The following is an 18,111-nucleotide window of genomic DNA, read 5'->3' on the forward strand; positions in this document are numbered from 1 at the left end:
GGGTTGGGGGGGGGGGGGGGGGGGCGTACGTCGGTGCTGGCTGCGGGGAGGGCTTGTCTTCCATTTTTGGTGGTGATGTGGTGATGGTGATGGAATTGGAATTGCAATTGGGGTGTGGTTGAGGTTGGAGTGTGGTTGTAGGTAGAGGGAGAGGGAGAGGGAGGGGTGGGGGTGTAGTTATAGTCGTCAGTCACTTAGATAAGTAGAGAGAGGGGCGGCGTGGGGGGAACCAGACGGAGACGGAGATACGGAGGAGATGGAGATTACATAAAACATCACATGATGATATTTGGGGGTGGAATTATTAATAGGGATGGTTGTTATTAGATAAGCCTAGGAGTTGGGTTGTTTTCAGTTGGCTCGGTGAAGGGGATTACTTGGGGGTATGGAGGCCATGATGATGGTTGATAAAGAGAAGGAGAAGTTTCAAGTCAGCCTTATACTCTCGTAAGCGTGGTGTTTAGGAGGTGTGTGACGATGTGGTTGCCGGGTTAGGGAAAAGATAAGCGGTATCAACGAGTCTATCAAACTAGTAGTCATCAAGCATATTGCATTGTTGGTATGTGAGGAGTGAGGATCTGTTTGAAAGTATGGCCACTTGCCTTTCGATTCACTTGAGACACTCAGTCATATTTCTGGGCTGCTGGTTAGTTGCCGTCTTGACACATCCTCCCTGGTAGACATCGTGGTTGCGGTGATTTCGCCATGGTGGACAATGTGCAAGCAAAAACTATCAGAAAACATCCTATAGGAAAATGCCTCGATCGCTTTCGAACCTCGTTTGAGATGATATGTGAAGCCAGAGACCTCTCTTGCACACTTGACACACTTCACCACCTTGCCCAAGGAAAGACAACCTGTCCATTTCCCCCTTCCTACCTGTCCTCCATCTGACTGACGTACAGATATCAAAAATCTTACTCTCGATCTCTTGTTCACTATCTGTTCTTGCCAACAAGTCGGACAGCGAGATATGGGATCATGTCTACAAGGCAGTTACCGATCCCACAGTCACTACGAAAGACGGCCAGCGATATATTGAGATAGACAAGGACGGTCAGATCGAGCGTCTTGTCATTGACGGACTGATCACCCGGGCACCTTGCGCAGGCCGAGCAACTGCTTGCTGGAAAGCGCATCGTGAGGAAGACCCGGGTGCCCCGCTGGTCATTAAGGATTCTTGGCAGGACATGACGCACGACGAAGGCGAATTTCTCCGAGAAGCGACCGATAAAGGCGTGGTTAATGTCGCCAGGTATTATTATCATGCGACGGTTCAGGTACATGGGGAGGTTGATACTCGAGGAGGTCTGGACAGCATGACAACGGGCGATTATCAGCTGGAAATATCATCTGCTGCCTCTTTGCCATCTAGTAAACGATCTCGTTCGGCATCCCGAAACACTCTGCAAACCCGAGTATATCGGCGTGTCATTCTGCGCGACTATGGCCGACCGATTTACGAAGCAAGTACCCGGCCGGCATTTCTTGCGGCGCTCGAGGGTTGCATTTCAGGACACGAGTCTTTGCACCGGGCAGGGATTCTCCATCGAGATATCCCCATCAACAATCTCATGATCAACGAGGATGAAAAAAATCCTTCCTGGCCCGCGTTCTTGATTGACCTCGATCTTGCCATCAGGGATGGTGCTTCCAAGACAGATAAGAGCAAGGGCACGAGAGCTTTCATGGCAATTGGCGCGCTCATGGGCGAGCAACATTCCTTTATGCACGACCTGGAGTCCTTCTTTTGGGTGATCTTCTGGATATGCATCCACTACGAAGGGCCAAGCAAGGGGATCGTTGTTTCAAGGCTTACCGGGTGGAATTACATGGATGCAGAGGAGCTGGCTTGCCTGAAAACAGGAGTAGTAGTAGTTCATGAGGGGGATTTCTTCAGGTACATGGACACCTACTTTACCGCGTACTATCAGCCGTTGATTCCGTGGGTCAACCGACTTCGACAAGCCGTGTTTCCTAACGGGCTGAGATGGGTGAAAGAGGACCGCGAATTGTATGCTCGGATGAAAGCGATTCTTCGGGGGGCCCAAGAGGACCCAGACATGGCGGGGATGGATGCCATGAGGCCCGCCGGTCTCCTGACTGACTCCGCCTGCTTCCCCTCATCTGCAGCCGCCAGTCATCTTCCCCAACCCCTTCTTTTACTTTCTCCATCCCCATCCCCACCCCCCAGCTATCTTTGCATCCCGAGCATCGTTTTTTCTTACCTATGCGCCATCGTCTCACTAAACGTGCGTGTGATGAGTGCATCTCCCGCAAGGTCAAGTGCAGCGGGGCCTGGCCCTGCGAGACCTGTCAAAACGCCCCCAAGCAGGTCAACTGCACCTATTTGAAACCCGCCCGGAGAAGGGGTCCTAAAGTTCGTCGTTATAATGGGGTCCCAGAAGAGACGGTGGTTGATACTTTGACGGGTTCGTCTGTCGATCATGGCGCGGTGCGTGTTTCAAGTGTGGAGAGAGGGTCTGCGCCGACGGAAGATCGGGACTGTGCTGCTACCACAATTCCCATGGAGAGCTTAGCATCAGTTGTGCGTCTGTATCAGCGGGCCTCGTATAGTGTGTGGCCGGTCGTCAATGCAGAAGTGCTTTTGGAGAAACTCGAGGGTGGCACGCAGGATGTCGGTACGTTGTGTCTGGCTATGGCGCTTTGTGCGGCCACCATGGCACAGCTAGAACTCGCGCCTATAGCTGTGGATGACTGGGTCGTTGATAGCGCGGCCATGGCATCGGAGTGTATGAGGATGCGTGAGGCGAATAAGTATCGAGAGCATCTTGATAAGAGGAGCATTCTGGTCTCGTTCTTCCTGCATGTGTATCACGCCAAGATCAATAAACGGAACTCGGCTATGATGTTCATTCAAGAGGCTGTTTCTGGAGCTAGGCTGTTGAAGCTGGATGAGGGTGTGGGTGATCGAGATACGTCGGGTGTTGTTGCTAATGAGGAGATTATGTTTCTCTTGCTCTGGGTGTCTGAAAGGTAAGCCTGACCCAGATGTGGTGTGCGTAGCTGACTGCTCGCAGAGGCTGGGCCATGCATGTTGGCCTGGAACCGTCATATTCGAGTCCCCTGAGGCTGCCAGATGACATTAGCGTGGGCAATAATGCGGATGTGAAGGGTCTACTTGAGTTGGCCAGGTTGTTCGCCACATTTGATGGTTTTTCCTCCGCACGCAGGAATGCCGGCGGCAGCGGCCAGCCGGTCATGACTGTGGATGGTCTCGCTGAAACGGAGTCGGTTTTGTCGATGCTTTCATTTGGCCAAGGCGACAGACCTTCCACCCGCATTGCAGATTACTGTATCACGAAGGCATGGATGAGGACTATCATCTGGCAAGAAGCCCTGTCTCGACATTTGCTCTCGTCAAAGTCCTACACTCAGCTCATGACATTCAAATTTCCGGCTGTAGTCAGTCGCGATCTATTGAAATCCTTACAGGGCTTTACTGAATCCGACTTGCTGCCTCTCGGACGCGATCAGGTGGGTCTTTTCCCCCGCTTGGACATTTGATACTGATCGGATTTAGCTGCTGAAGTGCTTTGAGATTGCCAACTCACTTGCAGATACTGTGCTGTTCACATCCTCTGTCTCGGCCTATCCGGCCTTCCAGCTTGGGCCACAGGATTTCCTGCATGCGTTATATCAAAAGCTACTGCCTTTTCTGGAACAGGATCCCATGTTAAAGTCCATACTGCATACAAAGACAGCCGATGCCCTAGTCAAGGCCCCTGCGCGGTTATTGAGCATGGAACATGATCACTGGTCAATCGATGATGAGGATATTGATCACCCAGTAGAAGCGCACTTAGATTCGCCTGAACAGAACGTCGATCCCCAGTGGATACTCTATGAAGATCAATTCGATGAATGCATTGTTTCAGAAGAGGTGGATTGACTGCACCGACAGCTTTCTTAACACGAGAAATTACTCTGAAACTTGAAGCACGATTCTGCCTGCAATGTCACCCTTCTCCATGTCCTCGTACACCTGAGGCAACTCCTTGAACGATCTGACCTTAATCTCCGGTTTCACCACCCCACGCCGGACCAAGTCCACGGCCTCCATGCACTCTTTCAAGGAGCCGATCAGGTTACCGGTAATCCGGAGGCCCTTGATCACAATAGTGCAAATTGGTGTCTCCAACACGGGACGCCCTGGAGGAATCCCAACACAACTCAGACTGCCCCCAACCCGTAGCATATCGCAAGCGTGGGCAAAGGCTTTGGCACTTCCCGCAGTGACAACTACGGCATGCGCACCGAGGCCCGTGATCTCATGCACTCTCTGCACCGGATCGGTTGAGGTGAAGTCGATATACTCGGTGGCTCCGAGTTTGAGAACAAAGTCTCGCTTATCGCCAGCATCGACGCCAATCACCAGTGCTCCTTGTGCCTTGGCATATTGGACTGCCTGGTCAGCGTGTGTCATGAATTGACTCCGAGTAGACATACCAGCCAAGTGTCCGAGACCACCTCCCGCACCTACTACCACCAGCCAGTTGCCTGCCCGGATGTTCGCGTTGAGGACAGCCTACATGCTGTTAGCAGTGTCATAGGCCATGCAAATAGGTCTTACCTTGTAGGCAGTCACTCCAGCACACAGTACCGGCCCAATGACCTTAGGATCCACATCATCAGGTAGAATTGTCAAATAGTCGGCATCTAGGGCGATGTACTCCTGAAAACTGCCATCCTCGTGGTGCAGGTGGTTCGTACTCTTGACACAGTACTGTTCCGTGCCAGCCAAGCAGAACTCGCACCTCCTACAAATTCGACTGGAGAATCGGATACCAACGAACCCACCAACCTTCAGGTCAGCACCGCAGTTGGATCCTAGGGCCACAATTCGGCCCACACCTTCATGGCCTCCAACATGCGGTAGTTTAATCTTCGTGATGGGGTCTCCATCAGCGCCGGCTGCCGTGCCGTTTTTCGTGTGCAGATCTAGCAACAGGTGAGTTGGCCATTATGCGGGTCAACATAAGATCATATATAGATATACTAACCACTTTGACAGACCCCTGTGTAGAGCACCTTGGCTAGAACTTCATTTGGGCCTGGAGTCGGGACAGGATAATTTTCGAGGAACTCGACGGTGCCACCAAGCTCTCGGACGAGAGCCACCGTTTGAGTCTCGGGGATCTCATTTGGAAGGGACATTGCACCCATTTTGCTCTGAGCTTAGACTTTGTTTGGAATAATTTTTGGAGTGATCTTTGGGAATGCGGGTGATATAAGTAGTGTCTGGTCTGTTGATATAGACCAAAACGTAGCCCAGTAGCTTTGATACCATGGAACGAACTGCGCAAATAGTATAATTCTCCAATTGGCCGATAGGCCTTTCTGCATGCCAACAGCATTGTGTCGGCTATTGAACCAACATTCTGTGCCAGGCTAATTCTCCGAGGAACCAAACAAAGCTTGCGATGAAGCTCAAGCGAGGACCTCTGCTTAGATAGCAAGCTCCTCCCTTCGCTCCCATCTCCTCTTTTTCGACAAAGACCCCGCCCCTGCTCCATTGCCTGCGGGTATACTGCAATCTAGAGCTCCGCATTTTCTCCGCATATCATGCCGCACCAGAGTCCTATTTCTCCGAGCTAATTCTCCGTCTACAAAGTGACAGCTCCACTTCTCCTGATAGACTTCTCTCGTGAAGCCTGACTGCTCTATCAGGCATCACGTGCACTAAGTTTTCTGTTCGCGGAACATATCGGACCCTCAGGACATGTACGCTGGCCAACTGGTCTTTACACAGAATATGTACTGCGTTCATACATTCGACATGTGTCTACTGATAGAACCCGATATCCTCCCTTTTTCTGAATACATGCTTTTGAATCTCAAGGCAAAGTCTACTTATTGAGATGCAGATATCCCCCGGACGAGATACACCTACCAAGGCAAGCTTCTTTCATGCATGTTACCTGTTCGATGGCCAGTGAATGAGAGGCTAAACACCAATCAATGGCCTGACCTCTCTGAATATGGAGATTCAAGAAACACCCCGATCAAGTAGATTAGATGGAGATTCCATACAATAGAAGATATTGACTTCTTTTCTCTGGCCTCTCAAACAGTTAAAAACCCATTTCTTGGGAGTTAGTCACCCGACTCATCTTCACCTTTAACACCCAATCTATACCCCCTCGACTATAATTCCTAACACAGAATATCTCGCTCGCATCTATTCCTCTCGAGGTGTATTCAATAATCATGTATGACGTAACTCAGCAGCATCTTGGAGAACTTCGACGTGTATCATGACAGATGAAATAAATGGGAGCTGCTGCGAGCCTTCGGGGACTTGAAATCAAGAGTGCTATGATATGATAATGATATCGATATTTACTTTAGAGGTAGCTATAGCTTCTTGTTTACTTGGGTTTGGGTTTCCTTTTTTCTTTTTTTGGTGAGTACTTGCTGGAATTTCCATTTTGGGCAGTTTCTTTTCTGCTGCACCATGGGAGAAATGATCCCCATCATGATTACTAGATTAGTATTATTCTAGTAGGTAATACGAGCTTTCTTGTACTTGCGTGTAGATGGATAATTATTTGGAAATCGCTTTTGTTTGTTTTCGTTTTGTTTGACTTAGATCGACATGCGGGTTGAGTGTGGTTTATCGTGGTTATTAGATATCTTCCCCTAGTACTCTAAATATTTCTCTCTGATGCGGTTGTTGTTTTGTTCGATCTGGAAAATGATCTAAAGTGAGGTAGGGTAGTGAATTTCCTCCAGTTAATTTATTTTACCTATCGATCGACATACATACTATATTTACTCATGGCATGTGTATCATGAGTGGTTATCTTTATCATTGGTGGATTGAGTTACATCCCCTGCATCAGACACCGGAAGGATTTGTTTGATTATTCATGACTTGCCTCTCTGGAGAGGTCATGTTGTTATTATTATTATCCATTACCATAGCTCCGTATGTATCCCATCATCTGGCATTCACATCATGTATATAATATCACGTCTAGTTTATGAAGATGCACATTGTCATTACCTTGTATCGAACCAAGGTCTGGTAGATAGTACGTTACGGATTAACCCTCCTTTGGCGTGGCGGTGGTGGCGTTTCGGTTGTCTTCGATCTCGCTGGCGTGGGTCTTGTCGATTGTTTCAGTGGTGGTGAGGGTATCGGGGTCGTTTTTAGGATTGGTGTTGGTATCGCCGCCGAAAACGTGTTGCATTTCTTCGAGGGAGTATTTGGAGGTCTGCGTACTAGTCAGAATTTACCAGTCTTGTGGTGGGAAATGAAGATGGAGATAGGGACAATTTGCTGGATGAAGAAACGCACCTCCTTCAGGAAAATGTACGAATACACTACGATCGCGTAGTTGAAAATGGCAAACATAAGGAACATCCTCCATCCGATATTCTCGATCGCATGCGGAGTAACCTGCGACATCATAAAATTGAATAACCACTGTGAGGCCGCGCCAACGGTGACGCCGATCTCACGAGTGCGGCTGGAGAAAATTTCGCCGACGTATAACCAGGGCAGTGGGCCCCAAGACATATTGAAGCTGAATGCTTCAAAGTAGGTCATGAGGATCATGGCGATCCCTGACGGGGAGGCGCTGCCCGTGTCATTGGAATCGGTCGGATGCGTGGCCAAGATGCAGGCGATGATGAGCATGAAGGAGCCCATGGCGGCGGCACCGACCATGAAGGGCCAGCGTCGACCGATGCGATCCATAACAAAGATCTGGAAGATACAGACGCCCACTACTTTGACCACGCCAAAGAAGCCCGTCACCAGCTTGCTGGAGTTACCTGCCCCGACGGCAGAGAAGATCTGTGTGGCGTAGTATGCTAGAGAGGTGTTTCCGGTGAGCTGGGCTGCAAGCTGGATGGTAAAGGCAATGAAGAGTCGATACCGGTTGGCGGGGAGAAGGAGTTCACGAAATGTAAAGCCTTGCTTGATTCGTGCTTCTTCTTCAATGCCGGCCATGATCTCGTCGAATTCTTGCTGCAGCTCTTCGGTCTCTTCGCCGCCTCGAACCCATTTCAGCGACTCGCGCGCCTTCTCGGTCTTGCCTTTGGAGGCAAGCCATCGGGCGCTCTCCTTGACTGTGCTCATTCCGAAAAGCAGGAGTGAAGAAGGGAGTAGTTGGAGGCCCAGTGCAATCTGCCATTGCTTCGTGGCAGAGGGTTGATCTTCGGATACAGCGTACGTGACCCAGTAGGCGACCATGACTCCAAGAGCGAAGAAGAGTTGAAAGCAAGATCCGAGTCGACCACGGAGGTCTTTTGGAGACATCTCGGCGGCATACACCGGGATCAGCACGGTCGCGGCGCCGATACCGATGCCAGCAATCACCCGACCGGCGTAGAACGTGCCCAAGGTGTGAGAATTGACGACCTGTAAGATGGTACCGACGGTGAAGACCAGAGAGCTGAGAATGAGGCCAAGCCGGCGGCCGAAAAATGAGGCAATGGGCGTGGTGAGAAAGCAGCCGAAAAAGGCGCCCGCCTGGAGAATAGAAACGGCATTGGAATTGACCGAAGTCTTTTGAGCGGTAGTATAGCCAAAGTCATGCTGGAAAGAAGGCAGCGTGAGAACGCCGCCTAGTTGTCTGGTTAGGTCGTCACACACAAGAGGTTATGATGCTGGCATACTGATGACACCGGTGTCAAAGGCAAAGGCAAAAGAGCCCATGCAGCTGGCTGACACCAGATAGATGGCACGAAAGAGACCCAATTTCCGACCCATCGTAGATGCCTTGGCCTCAAAGCGACCGTGTTGGGTATAAATTGAAGGCGGCGTCAGGCTCAACTCTGGGGAAGGGACAAGAAAATAGTCCGTCAGGGCCCCATTGATATTTAAACCGATAAGACGAGAGATCAATGTCCGGCTGAAAGCCCCTGTTGCGTGATCCCGCTTGCGCGTGCTACACGGCAATAATAAGCTTGTGCGGATATACCAAGAATGGACTATCCACTCAGCCGTGGCGCTTGCAGGTAGCCTCCTTGCTGTGGTGCAATCAGATGGCAGCCACGCGGCGTCTGTGCGAAGACCTGCTGTTCTTGATATCGAAGAGAGAGGTCAGATGGCAATCCCCCGCTCGGGGGCCTCCAATGCCGCATTAGCATACGGCCAAGTCCGGATCTTAGGTCCTGATGTCTGCGACTCAGCGATGGTGGTTGGTTCCGGATGGGCAAGACCTGGTCCGGATGACGTGCTAGCCATCTGTGACGACACGGGTTGAAGATCGAATCGAATAAGAGTCTAGACACGATAAAGGCAAGTCATGGATCGGATTTGAGCTGCATGGTTCAATCTCTGGAGGCGTCTGCCGCAGGGTCTTCTAGATTCCAACTACATCGAGATTTCATCTTTTCTAACATGCTGAGGGCCAGGATCAATACCCCGCAAAAGACGAGATGATCGGCGAACGGGAGAGAGAAGTGTCATTGGCGGACTGAGGAGAACAGAGATTAAGCCAGTCAGCATGGACGGGGCAGTTAAGGTTACTTCGACTTACTCGCTGGCGTCTATCTCCTGTGGCTCCGGCTTGGCGGCTGGCCGGTTGCAGGGTAGACGGTAGTATCGGTCTGGCATCAGCACCTATCTAAGTGATGGATCACGACCAAAGCCTAATCCGAACGATACAGTGTTGAATGGAGCACTGGCCCACCCCAGTGTTCTCCGGGGAAGCGGAGCGATGCCTCCTTTCCCACAAGAGCAATATGGTCACATGAGAGATATGCTGCTGATATAATCAAATGAACATGTCATTAAAGACAAGTCACGTGGAAGCTCTGGCTTAGACACCTCATCTTTCAGGCAGCACTGGATGCGAGTACGGGTCGTCCGTAGATGCCATTTGTGCTTGCCAGGATGTCGCAGTTCCAGGTCATGTCCATCGAAATCTTGCCATCCGGACTCGTCGTAATGTTGATCAACCCTCGCATGTTGTGGTTCAAGGTTTTTGGGAATCATCCTGGTGTTTCATCTCGATCTTGGAGGATATATTTCCCCAGAACTCCGCGGATGTAAATTATGCGATTTATGAAAATCTCCCTTCCCCTTTTCTATGGTTAGTAAGCGGCAATACGCGACACCACATTTTGCTGCCATTTTGATGATCGCAGGGTTATCTAACTATGCCGAGGCATGCAGTGCTTTCGTCGGACTCTATGGCTATTCGCTCGAGTCAGCTAACACCCTCCTTCTGTCTCAGTCCAATCAAGCATAGGACCACACGACGATCGACTTCATGAGTCTCAGCGTCTTGAACTAACATCACGGTAACGACAGTCAGGCGATGACATCAATCACGACGCATCTTCCCATTCCGGTAATTTCCCCAGGTCTGACGTCGGTTATGATTGCGGCCATGACTGCGGTTGATGGCCATCGGGCGTGCATACTTGATTCAGTCACTGTTCAGCACTGTGATCGACATGATTTTCGGTGTTTGATGCTTGGGATCTACACGTGGCAGGTTAGTGTGGACGTTGAAACGAACCGTTAAAGCAACCAAGATTGTCCATATTTTGAGTTCTGATAAGACAATCCGATACATGGATTCCCGGAGAACATGTCAATCGCAATCCGCGGCCGATCACCTGGTCGCCACGCCCATTCTGTGTAACATGGCATACTACCGCCGGATGGCCATGGTTGCTATAACTAGGTAGCAGGAGCTATGGTACTCTTACCCAGGGGTCGGGCAATCTCCTGAAGAGTTTAGCCCAGAACAATGTCTAGGCAGTCCGATCAGCCAGTCACATCCCGGTTGGCCGCCAGGGCCGCATGGTTGACCGTTCTCGATCCGACCCAAAAGTTGGGCGATCTTGCCTGAACTCGCAGCCGGGTGGAGACGTTGAAGTGGCATCAACACCAGTGAGGTGAAGCCGGGTCCACTCCATTCTTGAGCCGCGGTTCGTGTCTGAGACAGGTCTGGACGTCTGTGGGTGGATGGCTGACTTTTCCCACGATCGGATATGTGCCTAATGCGGCGAGGAATGCGTATGTGGCGGAGGGTGCAAGGCAACTATTGAGAAAATAGTGAGTAGTCTGCTATACTGTCTCAGTTTTCTGAGAAAAGGCACGGTTCAGGATGGGGAGAATGCCTATCTGAGTAGTTTGCCCTGAGGTTGTTGGAGAGAGATGTGGGGAGATCCGGAGATGGTGGGATGGATGATGATGGGTATAGAGATAGTAGGTAGTCTATCATTACATGGCATGTGACTCATGAGCGTGCGTGCGTATATTATACAGTAAGAAACAAACAAAGGAAACAAATGCCTAATGCCGGCTGCCCCGATCTCCCCAGCGCGGCTGATTCGACACCACCGAGATCTCAACCTGCTTCTTAATCCCCCGCCCCGACTCCATCGTCGACCCCGTGTGGTAACTGTCCTTGAGAATCTGCTCGATACTGTCGCAGTCGTCCCGGTTGTCCGAGCTCTGCTGCTCCTGCAACCGCGATGGCGCCGTACCGTTCTTCGTCGTCCCCTTGTTGGCTGAGAATGGCCCACTGAGTTCATAGGAGCGAGACCGCGCCGCACTCGACAGCTTGCGCACGGACGAGATCAGCAGGGGCCGAATGCACGGCACGGAGGATGTGATGATAATAATCAGGTTCTCCGAGTACCCCCAGCGGATCAGTCCGACCGCCCCACCGGCGCCCAGGTTGGTGATGCTGGGCACTTCGTCCAGCTTGGTGGTTTTGATGATCGAGGCAACCATGGCACTGCTTCAGTTTAGTCCATAGCCATAAAGCAGAAGTGGGGGATACTGACACTACACCAAGGCTCAGGAGCATGATCAAACTGATCTTGATCCGCATTTTCAGATTCAGATTCCAGAAGATAATCGTGGGAAACACCGCCAGAAAGAGGTCCGTGGCCGTATTGACGGCTACCCCAGTGGTCAGTCACAGCCCCATAGAGACACACAGAGTGGAAAAGACCTACAGGACGAGAAATAGGAGAACCGTACCACCGCCACGCTGCTGCCACAGGTGGTCTTGACGGTCGGATCCCATAGGACCCTGACGTTACGGCAGATACACAGTGGGAGGACCGCCGAGACAATATTGGCACTGAGCTGCAGCAGCATGGCGAACCATAACGCAATCGAATACTGCTTTTTTCCACCGAGGATGCCGAGTAGATAGAGGACAAACGAGGAGCGGGCCAGACCAGTGCTGATGGTGACGAGAGGCACTTGGATGGCAATGTATTTCAGCACCTGTTCCGTGTTGTGGATTGGCAGGCTCTCGAGGTTGGTGCCAAAGCCATTCTGGACACAGAGCGTCAGGATGACCGTGGATGCGAGGGTTAATGCCTGAAACACAGAGGGTCAGAATTGGGACAAGGGGTCCAAGTCGGTGGGGGAGGGTTACCCATGCGATGACCATCAACACATCGTCAAAGCGGAAGTGGTGAATCTTGATCTTTGCGATGATGCGGAGGATGATGATGACGGTGGCCACTGCAACTGCAGCCCACATGCCCCTTTCCAGGGCCAGGCCGGAAGGGTTGGTTATGCTGGAACCCATGTCGACGGGCAGAGGTCCGCGACGATGTTCATTGTGCAGCAGATGCGACTGCTGCGATAGTATTTATTATATGTCGACTTCCCGCAAGATTCGGCTTGGGACAATTATACTTTCTGATCGACTTTAGCCCTCATGGTTGCCGACCGGGACATTTCAGCATGGCTGGAATATTGGAACCATGGCGCAGATAACATAATAATAGGGAGATTGGGTTACTGCTTCCATCCAATTCCTGGGTGCTCCGGCTAACCGAGGGACAAATCTCGCTTTGGCAGTGGAGACGTTGTCCAGGTGGATTCCCAGTGCTGGACAAAGCTTTCCCCAATTGGCACACGTCGCCGGGGAACATAGTTCCAGGCTCCTGTCTGGTGCTAATTAAAATCCTGGTGGTCTTTAGCGCGCACCGGTGGACTTGCTCGCCACGAGGCCAACAGAGGCCGGCAATATCCTTAATCACTTCTAGGATCTCACCTGCAGATACCGTGCATCTGACCTCTGTAACGGCATCGAAGATGTCCAGGACCGTTATGTTTTCCCACCATGTCGATCTACCTATGCCCTACGGGACGGGGAGAGGAGATCCCTTGCTCCAAGCTCACCCCGGGGGCGACCGGTACGGAACCATGACTCTGGTGGAAAGGCAGTGGGGCATTGTCAAACTTTGTGTGAAATTTCTCAGCCAAGTCAAGCCACGTTCCAGAAAGACGAGAAGGCAGCAGTCAGCCCGGTCAGGAACAGGTTTTCGGGGTTGTACTATCTCCGGGGACTCCGGGTTGGGAAGATAGGGGAGATAACAAAAATAGCGATACGACGAGTGATTCTGACTCGGCGCTAAAGATGTCTTCAAAGTCAATCCCAGACTCCGGGGAATGCAGAGTCTCAGCGTGATCCCTTGAGCATGCAAGCCGAGGATAAATTGAGGGCAAACTGGCAAAGACCAAACCGCCGGGACTTCCGCGGTACTCATTTTTAGACGGACCAGCGGCTGACTGCCAATAAAACCGCAGCCACGCTCCACTCCGGCCGATTCCAGTCGTCGCCGAAAGCCTAAATCCTGGCCTTTGGACTCCTTGGCCAGTTAGCCGCATTACCAATCGTCCAGCCAGTGGGGCTGGAAATTGGCTGAGTGCCACCGTGCCATCGCCCAACGGGAGGCGCTCCGATCGGTGCCTGGGCGATTCCACGCTTCTCCGACTCCTATCTCAGCTAGCCAGTTCACTATCGACCACACCATCGCCCATTTAGGTCCTGCCAATTAGTCTAATATCAACCCAGTCTCCGGCTAATCCGCGGCGGGAGAAATATCCACCGCTGCTCCGCGACTTTACGCACTTGGGGAACATGTCCGATGATGGCTGAATAGCCTCCTGATGGCATGAGATGCGACCCGCTGTATCATCGCATATAAGTAGTCTCCCACGGCAGGGATCGTCAACATTCAGTGCCTCATTCAACTCTCTTTCCATCTCAATTCTCAGGATGAAGGCTTCCTGGACCCTTGCGGCAATCGCCGCTCTCACCTCCCAGGCCGTTGCGTCTAGCGACTGCCACTGCCTGCCCGGCGATAGCTGCTGGCCCTCTACATCCACCTGGGAGTCCCTGAACAGCACCGTGGGTGGTCGCTTGGTTGCTACTGTCCCCATCGGTACCCCTTGCCATGATCCGACCTACAATGGAACCGCCTGCACGGACTTGCAGGACAACTGGTACTACCCGCAGACACAGTAAGGCATCCACCCCCGTTGGCAATAAACCAGGCTGACGTCAATGTCATAGCTTTGTCTCGTCTTCGTCCGTGATGCAGCCCTACTTTGCCAACCAGAGCTGTGACCCTTTCACCGCCGAGTCCAAGCCTTGCGTGCTCGGCAACTACGTGAGCTACGCCGTCAACGTCTCCTCGACCGCCGATGTCGTTGCCGCGGTTCAGTTTGCCCAATCCAACAACATCCGTCTCGTTATTAGGAACACTGGTCATGAGTAAGTTTGATGCCGCATTATAAAGACAAGGTACTAACTATCCTCAGTTACCTCGGTCGCTCTACCGGTGCTGGTGCTCTCTCCGTCTGGACGCATTACCTGAATGATGTCGAGGTCCAGGAGTGGTCGGATTCCACCTACGAGGGCAAGGCTGTGAAGCTGGGTAGTGGTGTGATGGGCTACCAAGTGCTGGATGCCCTTTACGGCACGGGAATCGTGGTGGTCGGCGGCGAGTGCCCTACCGTCGGTCTGGCCGGTGGATTCACTATGGGTGGAGGTCACTCCGCCCTGAGCACCAGCTTTGGTCTGGGAGCTGACCAGACCCTGTCTTTCGAGGTGGTCACTGCGTCGGGTGAGGTTGTGACGGCCTCCCGTACCAACAACACTGATCTCTACTGGGCTCTCAGTGGTGGCGGTGCTGGTAACTTTGGTGTCGTGACCTCCCTCACGGTCAAGGGCCACGAGGATGCCACTGTGTCGGGCGCTGAAGTCGAGTTCACCGTGGCCAACATCACCTCTGACCTCTTCTTCGAGGCTGTGGCTCGCTTCCACACCCTTTTGCCCGCCATGGTCGATGCCGGCACCACTGTCATCTACGAGATGACCAACCAGGTCTTCCTCATCAACCCCCTGACTGCCTACAACAAGACCTCCGCCGAGGTGAAGACCATCCTGTCGCCCTTCCTCTCCGCCCTCACCGAGCTGGGCATCGAGTACACCGTCGCTTACACCGAGTTCTCGTCCTACTTCGAGCATTACGAGAAGTACATGGGCCCTCTCCCTTACGGCAACCTCGAGGTGGGTTCCTACAACTACGGCGGTCGTCTTCTTCCCCGTGAGACTCTCGAGACCAACACCACCAACCTCGTCGCTGCTCTCCGCAGCATCACCTCCGAGGGTGTCATTGCCGTGGGTGTGGGCTTGAACGTTACCCACTCGAACGACGTCTCCAACGCCGTCTTCGCTCCCTGGCGTAGCGCCGCCGTGACCATGCAGATCGGCTCCCCCTGGAATGAGACTGCCCCCTGGTCCGAGATGGTCGCCAACCAGGAGCACATCGCCGACAGCTACGTTCCCCAGCTCGAGGCCGTTACCCCTAACTCCGGTGCCTACGAGAACGAGGCCAGCTTCCGCCAGCACAACTGGCAGGAGGCTTTCTTCGGCGACAACTACGCCAAGCTGTGCGAAATCAAGGAGAAGTACGATCCCAACCACGTCTTCTACGTTCTCAAGGGAGCGGGCAGTGAGTACTGGTCCGTGGACGAGTCTGGCCGCATGTGCAAGACCGAGCAGAGCTGCTCTGCCTAATATCATAACCTAATGTTTGTGATGTGGAGTGGACGTGTATTATAATTGCGCTGCTATTATAGAGATACCTGCTATAGACCACTTAATATTCAGTCATCTGACTGTTAATTGATTACATTAATCCTTACAGACAACAATCTACCACATGTAATAAACTACCCCATCAAGATCTCCCTCATCGCCTTTTCTCCATTACCCAATAACCAAAACATACACTCCTAGAGATAATACACGGCCTTACGATAATCGGAGGGGTGTGATAGACCACAAACCTACTGCATAGTCACGTGTGTCCTGCATAATCAGGACTTGCGGTCAGCCAATAATTGCTTCTGCTAATGCTAATTCGATTGGACTTGTCAATTACCCCTCTTTTACCCCCGACGAAGCAGAGAGTTATTTATCTATCGTAGTAGCCTAGCTCTCACTTTCAATTTTCTTCATAATAGATAACAGTGTACGATGCCTCACTCGTTATATAGATTCTACACAGGTGGTTCTCGTCCGGGTTATATCCGCGGGGTATATTAATTTCAGTAAGTACGTGCCTGTGTATAAGAATGAGAAAAACGATCTGTTAGGAGAGCTAATACCTAACAGAACAACAGCGCGAAAACATAATCAAAAGAAATCCCACCATGGCCGACCGCCGACCACCCTGGATACTCGACGCGATGAAAAATCCCGAACAAAACCCCCAGGCTCTTCAGACAGCCAACAAAGCGGTCTGGAACATGGCTGTCGATAGACGGACACGCGAGATTCGAAGGGGGCCGAATGGACGGCCTCGGGTGTTAGGGGAAAGGAGCATATATAGACCTCCTCCTGCAGGGTTATCCAAGGCGGAGCAAGAAAAATGGTTACACATACGAGATATAGCCAATGTCTTTGTGAGTTTAATTCCTCGTACAAAGCTCCGGCGGCCGACTCCGGCTCGAACGAGGGTACCGGATGGAAATCCTGCGAGGTTAGCCGAGGCGGATGATCGGAGGAGGGCGAATTTGCAAGCTCTTCATAGGAGATTGGATGGGGAGTTTTCTAGGTCTGTGAATAGAGCTGCTGATGCACGGGTACGTGGGGTGAAGATGAGGGCGAAGTTGCGAGATGTTCAACATCTCACAAGTTATTTCGAGATGCTTGTTGTTGGTTTTCTCAGAGGGGGTTTCGGGTTCTTTCTGTTTAGTGATAGATGCGCATTGTCTTCATGGGCTGGATGTGGTCTTGAAGAGGAAAGAGATTGAAAGGTGCTGTATATGTCGGTCTCTTGTACATCACGGGGAATTGAGAGATTGCTTTGGGAATTATATTGTTTTCAATCCATGATATTCACGATATGGTGATGACGTAGTCGTTGCATCCATCCTTTATCAATTGATTCAGTCAATACGGGATGAAGTATCTCTATAAATTGTGAGCAGGACCACATCAGGTCGATCACACATGTGGGGTTTCAGTCTGTGTTGACTAGAAGGTTGCTCTGTAGACAATACGGTCATGGCACCGTGCGCATCAAGGGTATGATGTTGTAGGCAACGAGTAATCAGAAGCAATCCTAGAGCTGGAATACAAGCCGAGATTTGCTACTACCTCCTGGGTGAGGTCATGTTTCTGGAATGACTGCAGTATGTGAGGATAGTGAGGACATTGGTTCGTTTGGAATCTCTCCGCGGAGTGACGGTGGATCCATCCCTTCAGTTTCAGGCAAACTTGCGCGCCTGAACCGATGGACGCATGGTCACGTGGTAACGAGAAGGAAGAAGTATCTTCCGTCTCATCGCTGCATCCTTATGCTCTGCTAGGAGAAGCTCTGTGGTCTGTTTGGTAGACGGATTGTTTCTCCAGCTAGAGAATTTTGGATAGATCCAGGTTTAGATGAGGTTTCTCGTATTAGGGGCTCTAGATGAAACCCTGTCGTTTCCTGTAGATTAGTCGATAAACTTTGGATCCAGCCTGTCCCGCTGCATTGTTTGAACGCCAAGACATATTCTGTCAGTTGTCAGTCCTTGCTAACGATGCTCACTGCCCATATGTTACACCAGCATCACCCTCGCATCATAAGTATGGACAGCAGACGGTGGTATGTGTCCAATATCTGGGGTCTGTACTGCCAGTCCCACCCCGCCCTGTGTCTGGTCCTGATCAGCGATCGAAATCAGGATTGATAACCAGGGTCTCCAGTGTGCGGTGGGGAATGAGGGCGAAGATCGTGAGGTGGAAGGCTGTCATTCGAGGCTGGAGACGATCGAGACGGTCACAATAAGCGGCCGTTGAGGGACGGCGTGAC

The 18,111-nt window shown here is 51.6% G+C and overlaps 7 protein-coding genes across 7 annotated transcripts; 4 read left to right on the plus strand and 3 right to left on the minus strand.

The window, feature by feature from the left end:
* Positions 1-971: 971 nt before the first annotated feature.
* Positions 972-2,066, plus strand: BO94DRAFT_426743 (uncharacterized protein; the record flags this gene model as incomplete). The annotated part of the gene is made up of 1 exon (XM_025607446.1): positions 972-2,066. A coding segment is annotated over one exon (1,095 nt), but the record flags the coding sequence as incomplete, so codon positions are not given.
* A 164-nt stretch (positions 2,067-2,230) lies between these two features.
* On the plus strand, positions 2,231-3,913 carry BO94DRAFT_478204 (putative C6 transcription factor; the record flags this gene model as incomplete). The annotated part of the gene is made up of 3 exons (XM_025608681.1): positions 2,231-2,997; positions 3,042-3,498; positions 3,545-3,913. 3 exons carry the CDS (start codon positions 2,231-2,233, stop codon positions 3,911-3,913), a joined length of 1,593 nt encoding a protein of 530 aa, XP_025462253.1.
* A 30-nt stretch (positions 3,914-3,943) lies between these two features.
* Positions 3,944-5,187, minus strand: BO94DRAFT_550901 (zinc-dependent alcohol dehydrogenase; the record flags this gene model as incomplete). The annotated part of the gene is made up of 3 exons (XM_025613511.1): positions 3,944-4,549; positions 4,595-4,962; positions 5,025-5,187. 3 exons carry the CDS (start codon positions 5,185-5,187, stop codon positions 3,944-3,946), a joined length of 1,137 nt encoding a protein of 378 aa, XP_025462254.1.
* A 1,883-nt stretch (positions 5,188-7,070) lies between these two features.
* Positions 7,071-8,743, minus strand: BO94DRAFT_560819 (putative MFS sugar transporter; the record flags this gene model as incomplete). Its single annotated transcript, XM_025614181.1, has 3 exons — positions 7,071-7,241; positions 7,325-8,598; positions 8,650-8,743. The coding sequence occupies 3 exons, from the start codon at positions 8,741-8,743 to the stop codon at positions 7,071-7,073; spliced, it is 1,539 nt and encodes a 512-aa protein (XP_025462255.1).
* A 2,541-nt stretch (positions 8,744-11,284) lies between these two features.
* BO94DRAFT_478057 (uncharacterized protein) lies at positions 11,285-12,542 on the minus strand (the record flags this gene model as incomplete). Its single annotated transcript, XM_025608674.1, has 4 exons — positions 11,285-11,732; positions 11,782-11,899; positions 11,956-12,328; positions 12,387-12,542. 4 exons carry the CDS (start codon positions 12,540-12,542, stop codon positions 11,285-11,287), a joined length of 1,095 nt encoding a protein of 364 aa, XP_025462256.1.
* Positions 12,543-13,743: 1,201 nt separating this feature from the next.
* On the plus strand, positions 13,744-15,909 carry BO94DRAFT_540117 (putative isoamyl alcohol oxidase). The gene is made up of 3 exons (XM_025612841.1): positions 13,744-14,266; positions 14,319-14,519; positions 14,567-15,909. The coding sequence occupies exons 1-3, from the start codon at positions 14,022-14,024 to the stop codon at positions 15,825-15,827; spliced, it is 1,707 nt and encodes a 568-aa protein (XP_025462257.1). The 5' UTR covers positions 13,744-14,021; the 3' UTR covers positions 15,828-15,909.
* Positions 15,910-16,251: 342 nt separating this feature from the next.
* BO94DRAFT_579224 (uncharacterized protein) lies at positions 16,252-17,141 on the plus strand. Its single transcript, XM_025615253.1, has 2 exons — positions 16,252-16,367; positions 16,428-17,141. Exon 2 carries the CDS (start codon positions 16,466-16,468, stop codon positions 17,066-17,068), a length of 603 nt encoding a protein of 200 aa, XP_025462258.1. The 5' UTR covers positions 16,252-16,367; positions 16,428-16,465; the 3' UTR covers positions 17,069-17,141.
* Positions 17,142-18,111: the final 970 nt, after the last annotated feature.

Source organism: Aspergillus sclerotioniger (assembly GCF_003184525.1).
Source record: "Aspergillus sclerotioniger CBS 115572 chromosome Unknown BO94scaffold_43, whole genome shotgun sequence".
Classification (NCBI taxonomy): domain Eukaryota; kingdom Fungi; phylum Ascomycota; class Eurotiomycetes; order Eurotiales; family Aspergillaceae; genus Aspergillus; species Aspergillus sclerotioniger.

Coding starts and splice junctions, on each gene's coding strand:
- BO94DRAFT_540117 (XM_025612841.1), top strand. CDS start 14,022: ATGAAGGCTTCCTGGACCCTTGCGGCAATCGCCGCTCTCACCTCCCAG. Junction 14,267..14,318: donor TGGTACTACCCGCAGACACA/GTAAGGCATCCA, acceptor TCAATGTCATAG/CTTTGTCTCGTCTTCGTCCG. Junction 14,520..14,566: donor ATTAGGAACACTGGTCATGA/GTAAGTTTGATG, acceptor AACTATCCTCAG/TTACCTCGGTCGCTCTACCG.
- BO94DRAFT_579224 (XM_025615253.1), top strand. CDS start 16,466: ATGGCCGACCGCCGACCACCCTGGATACTCGACGCGATGAAAAATCCC.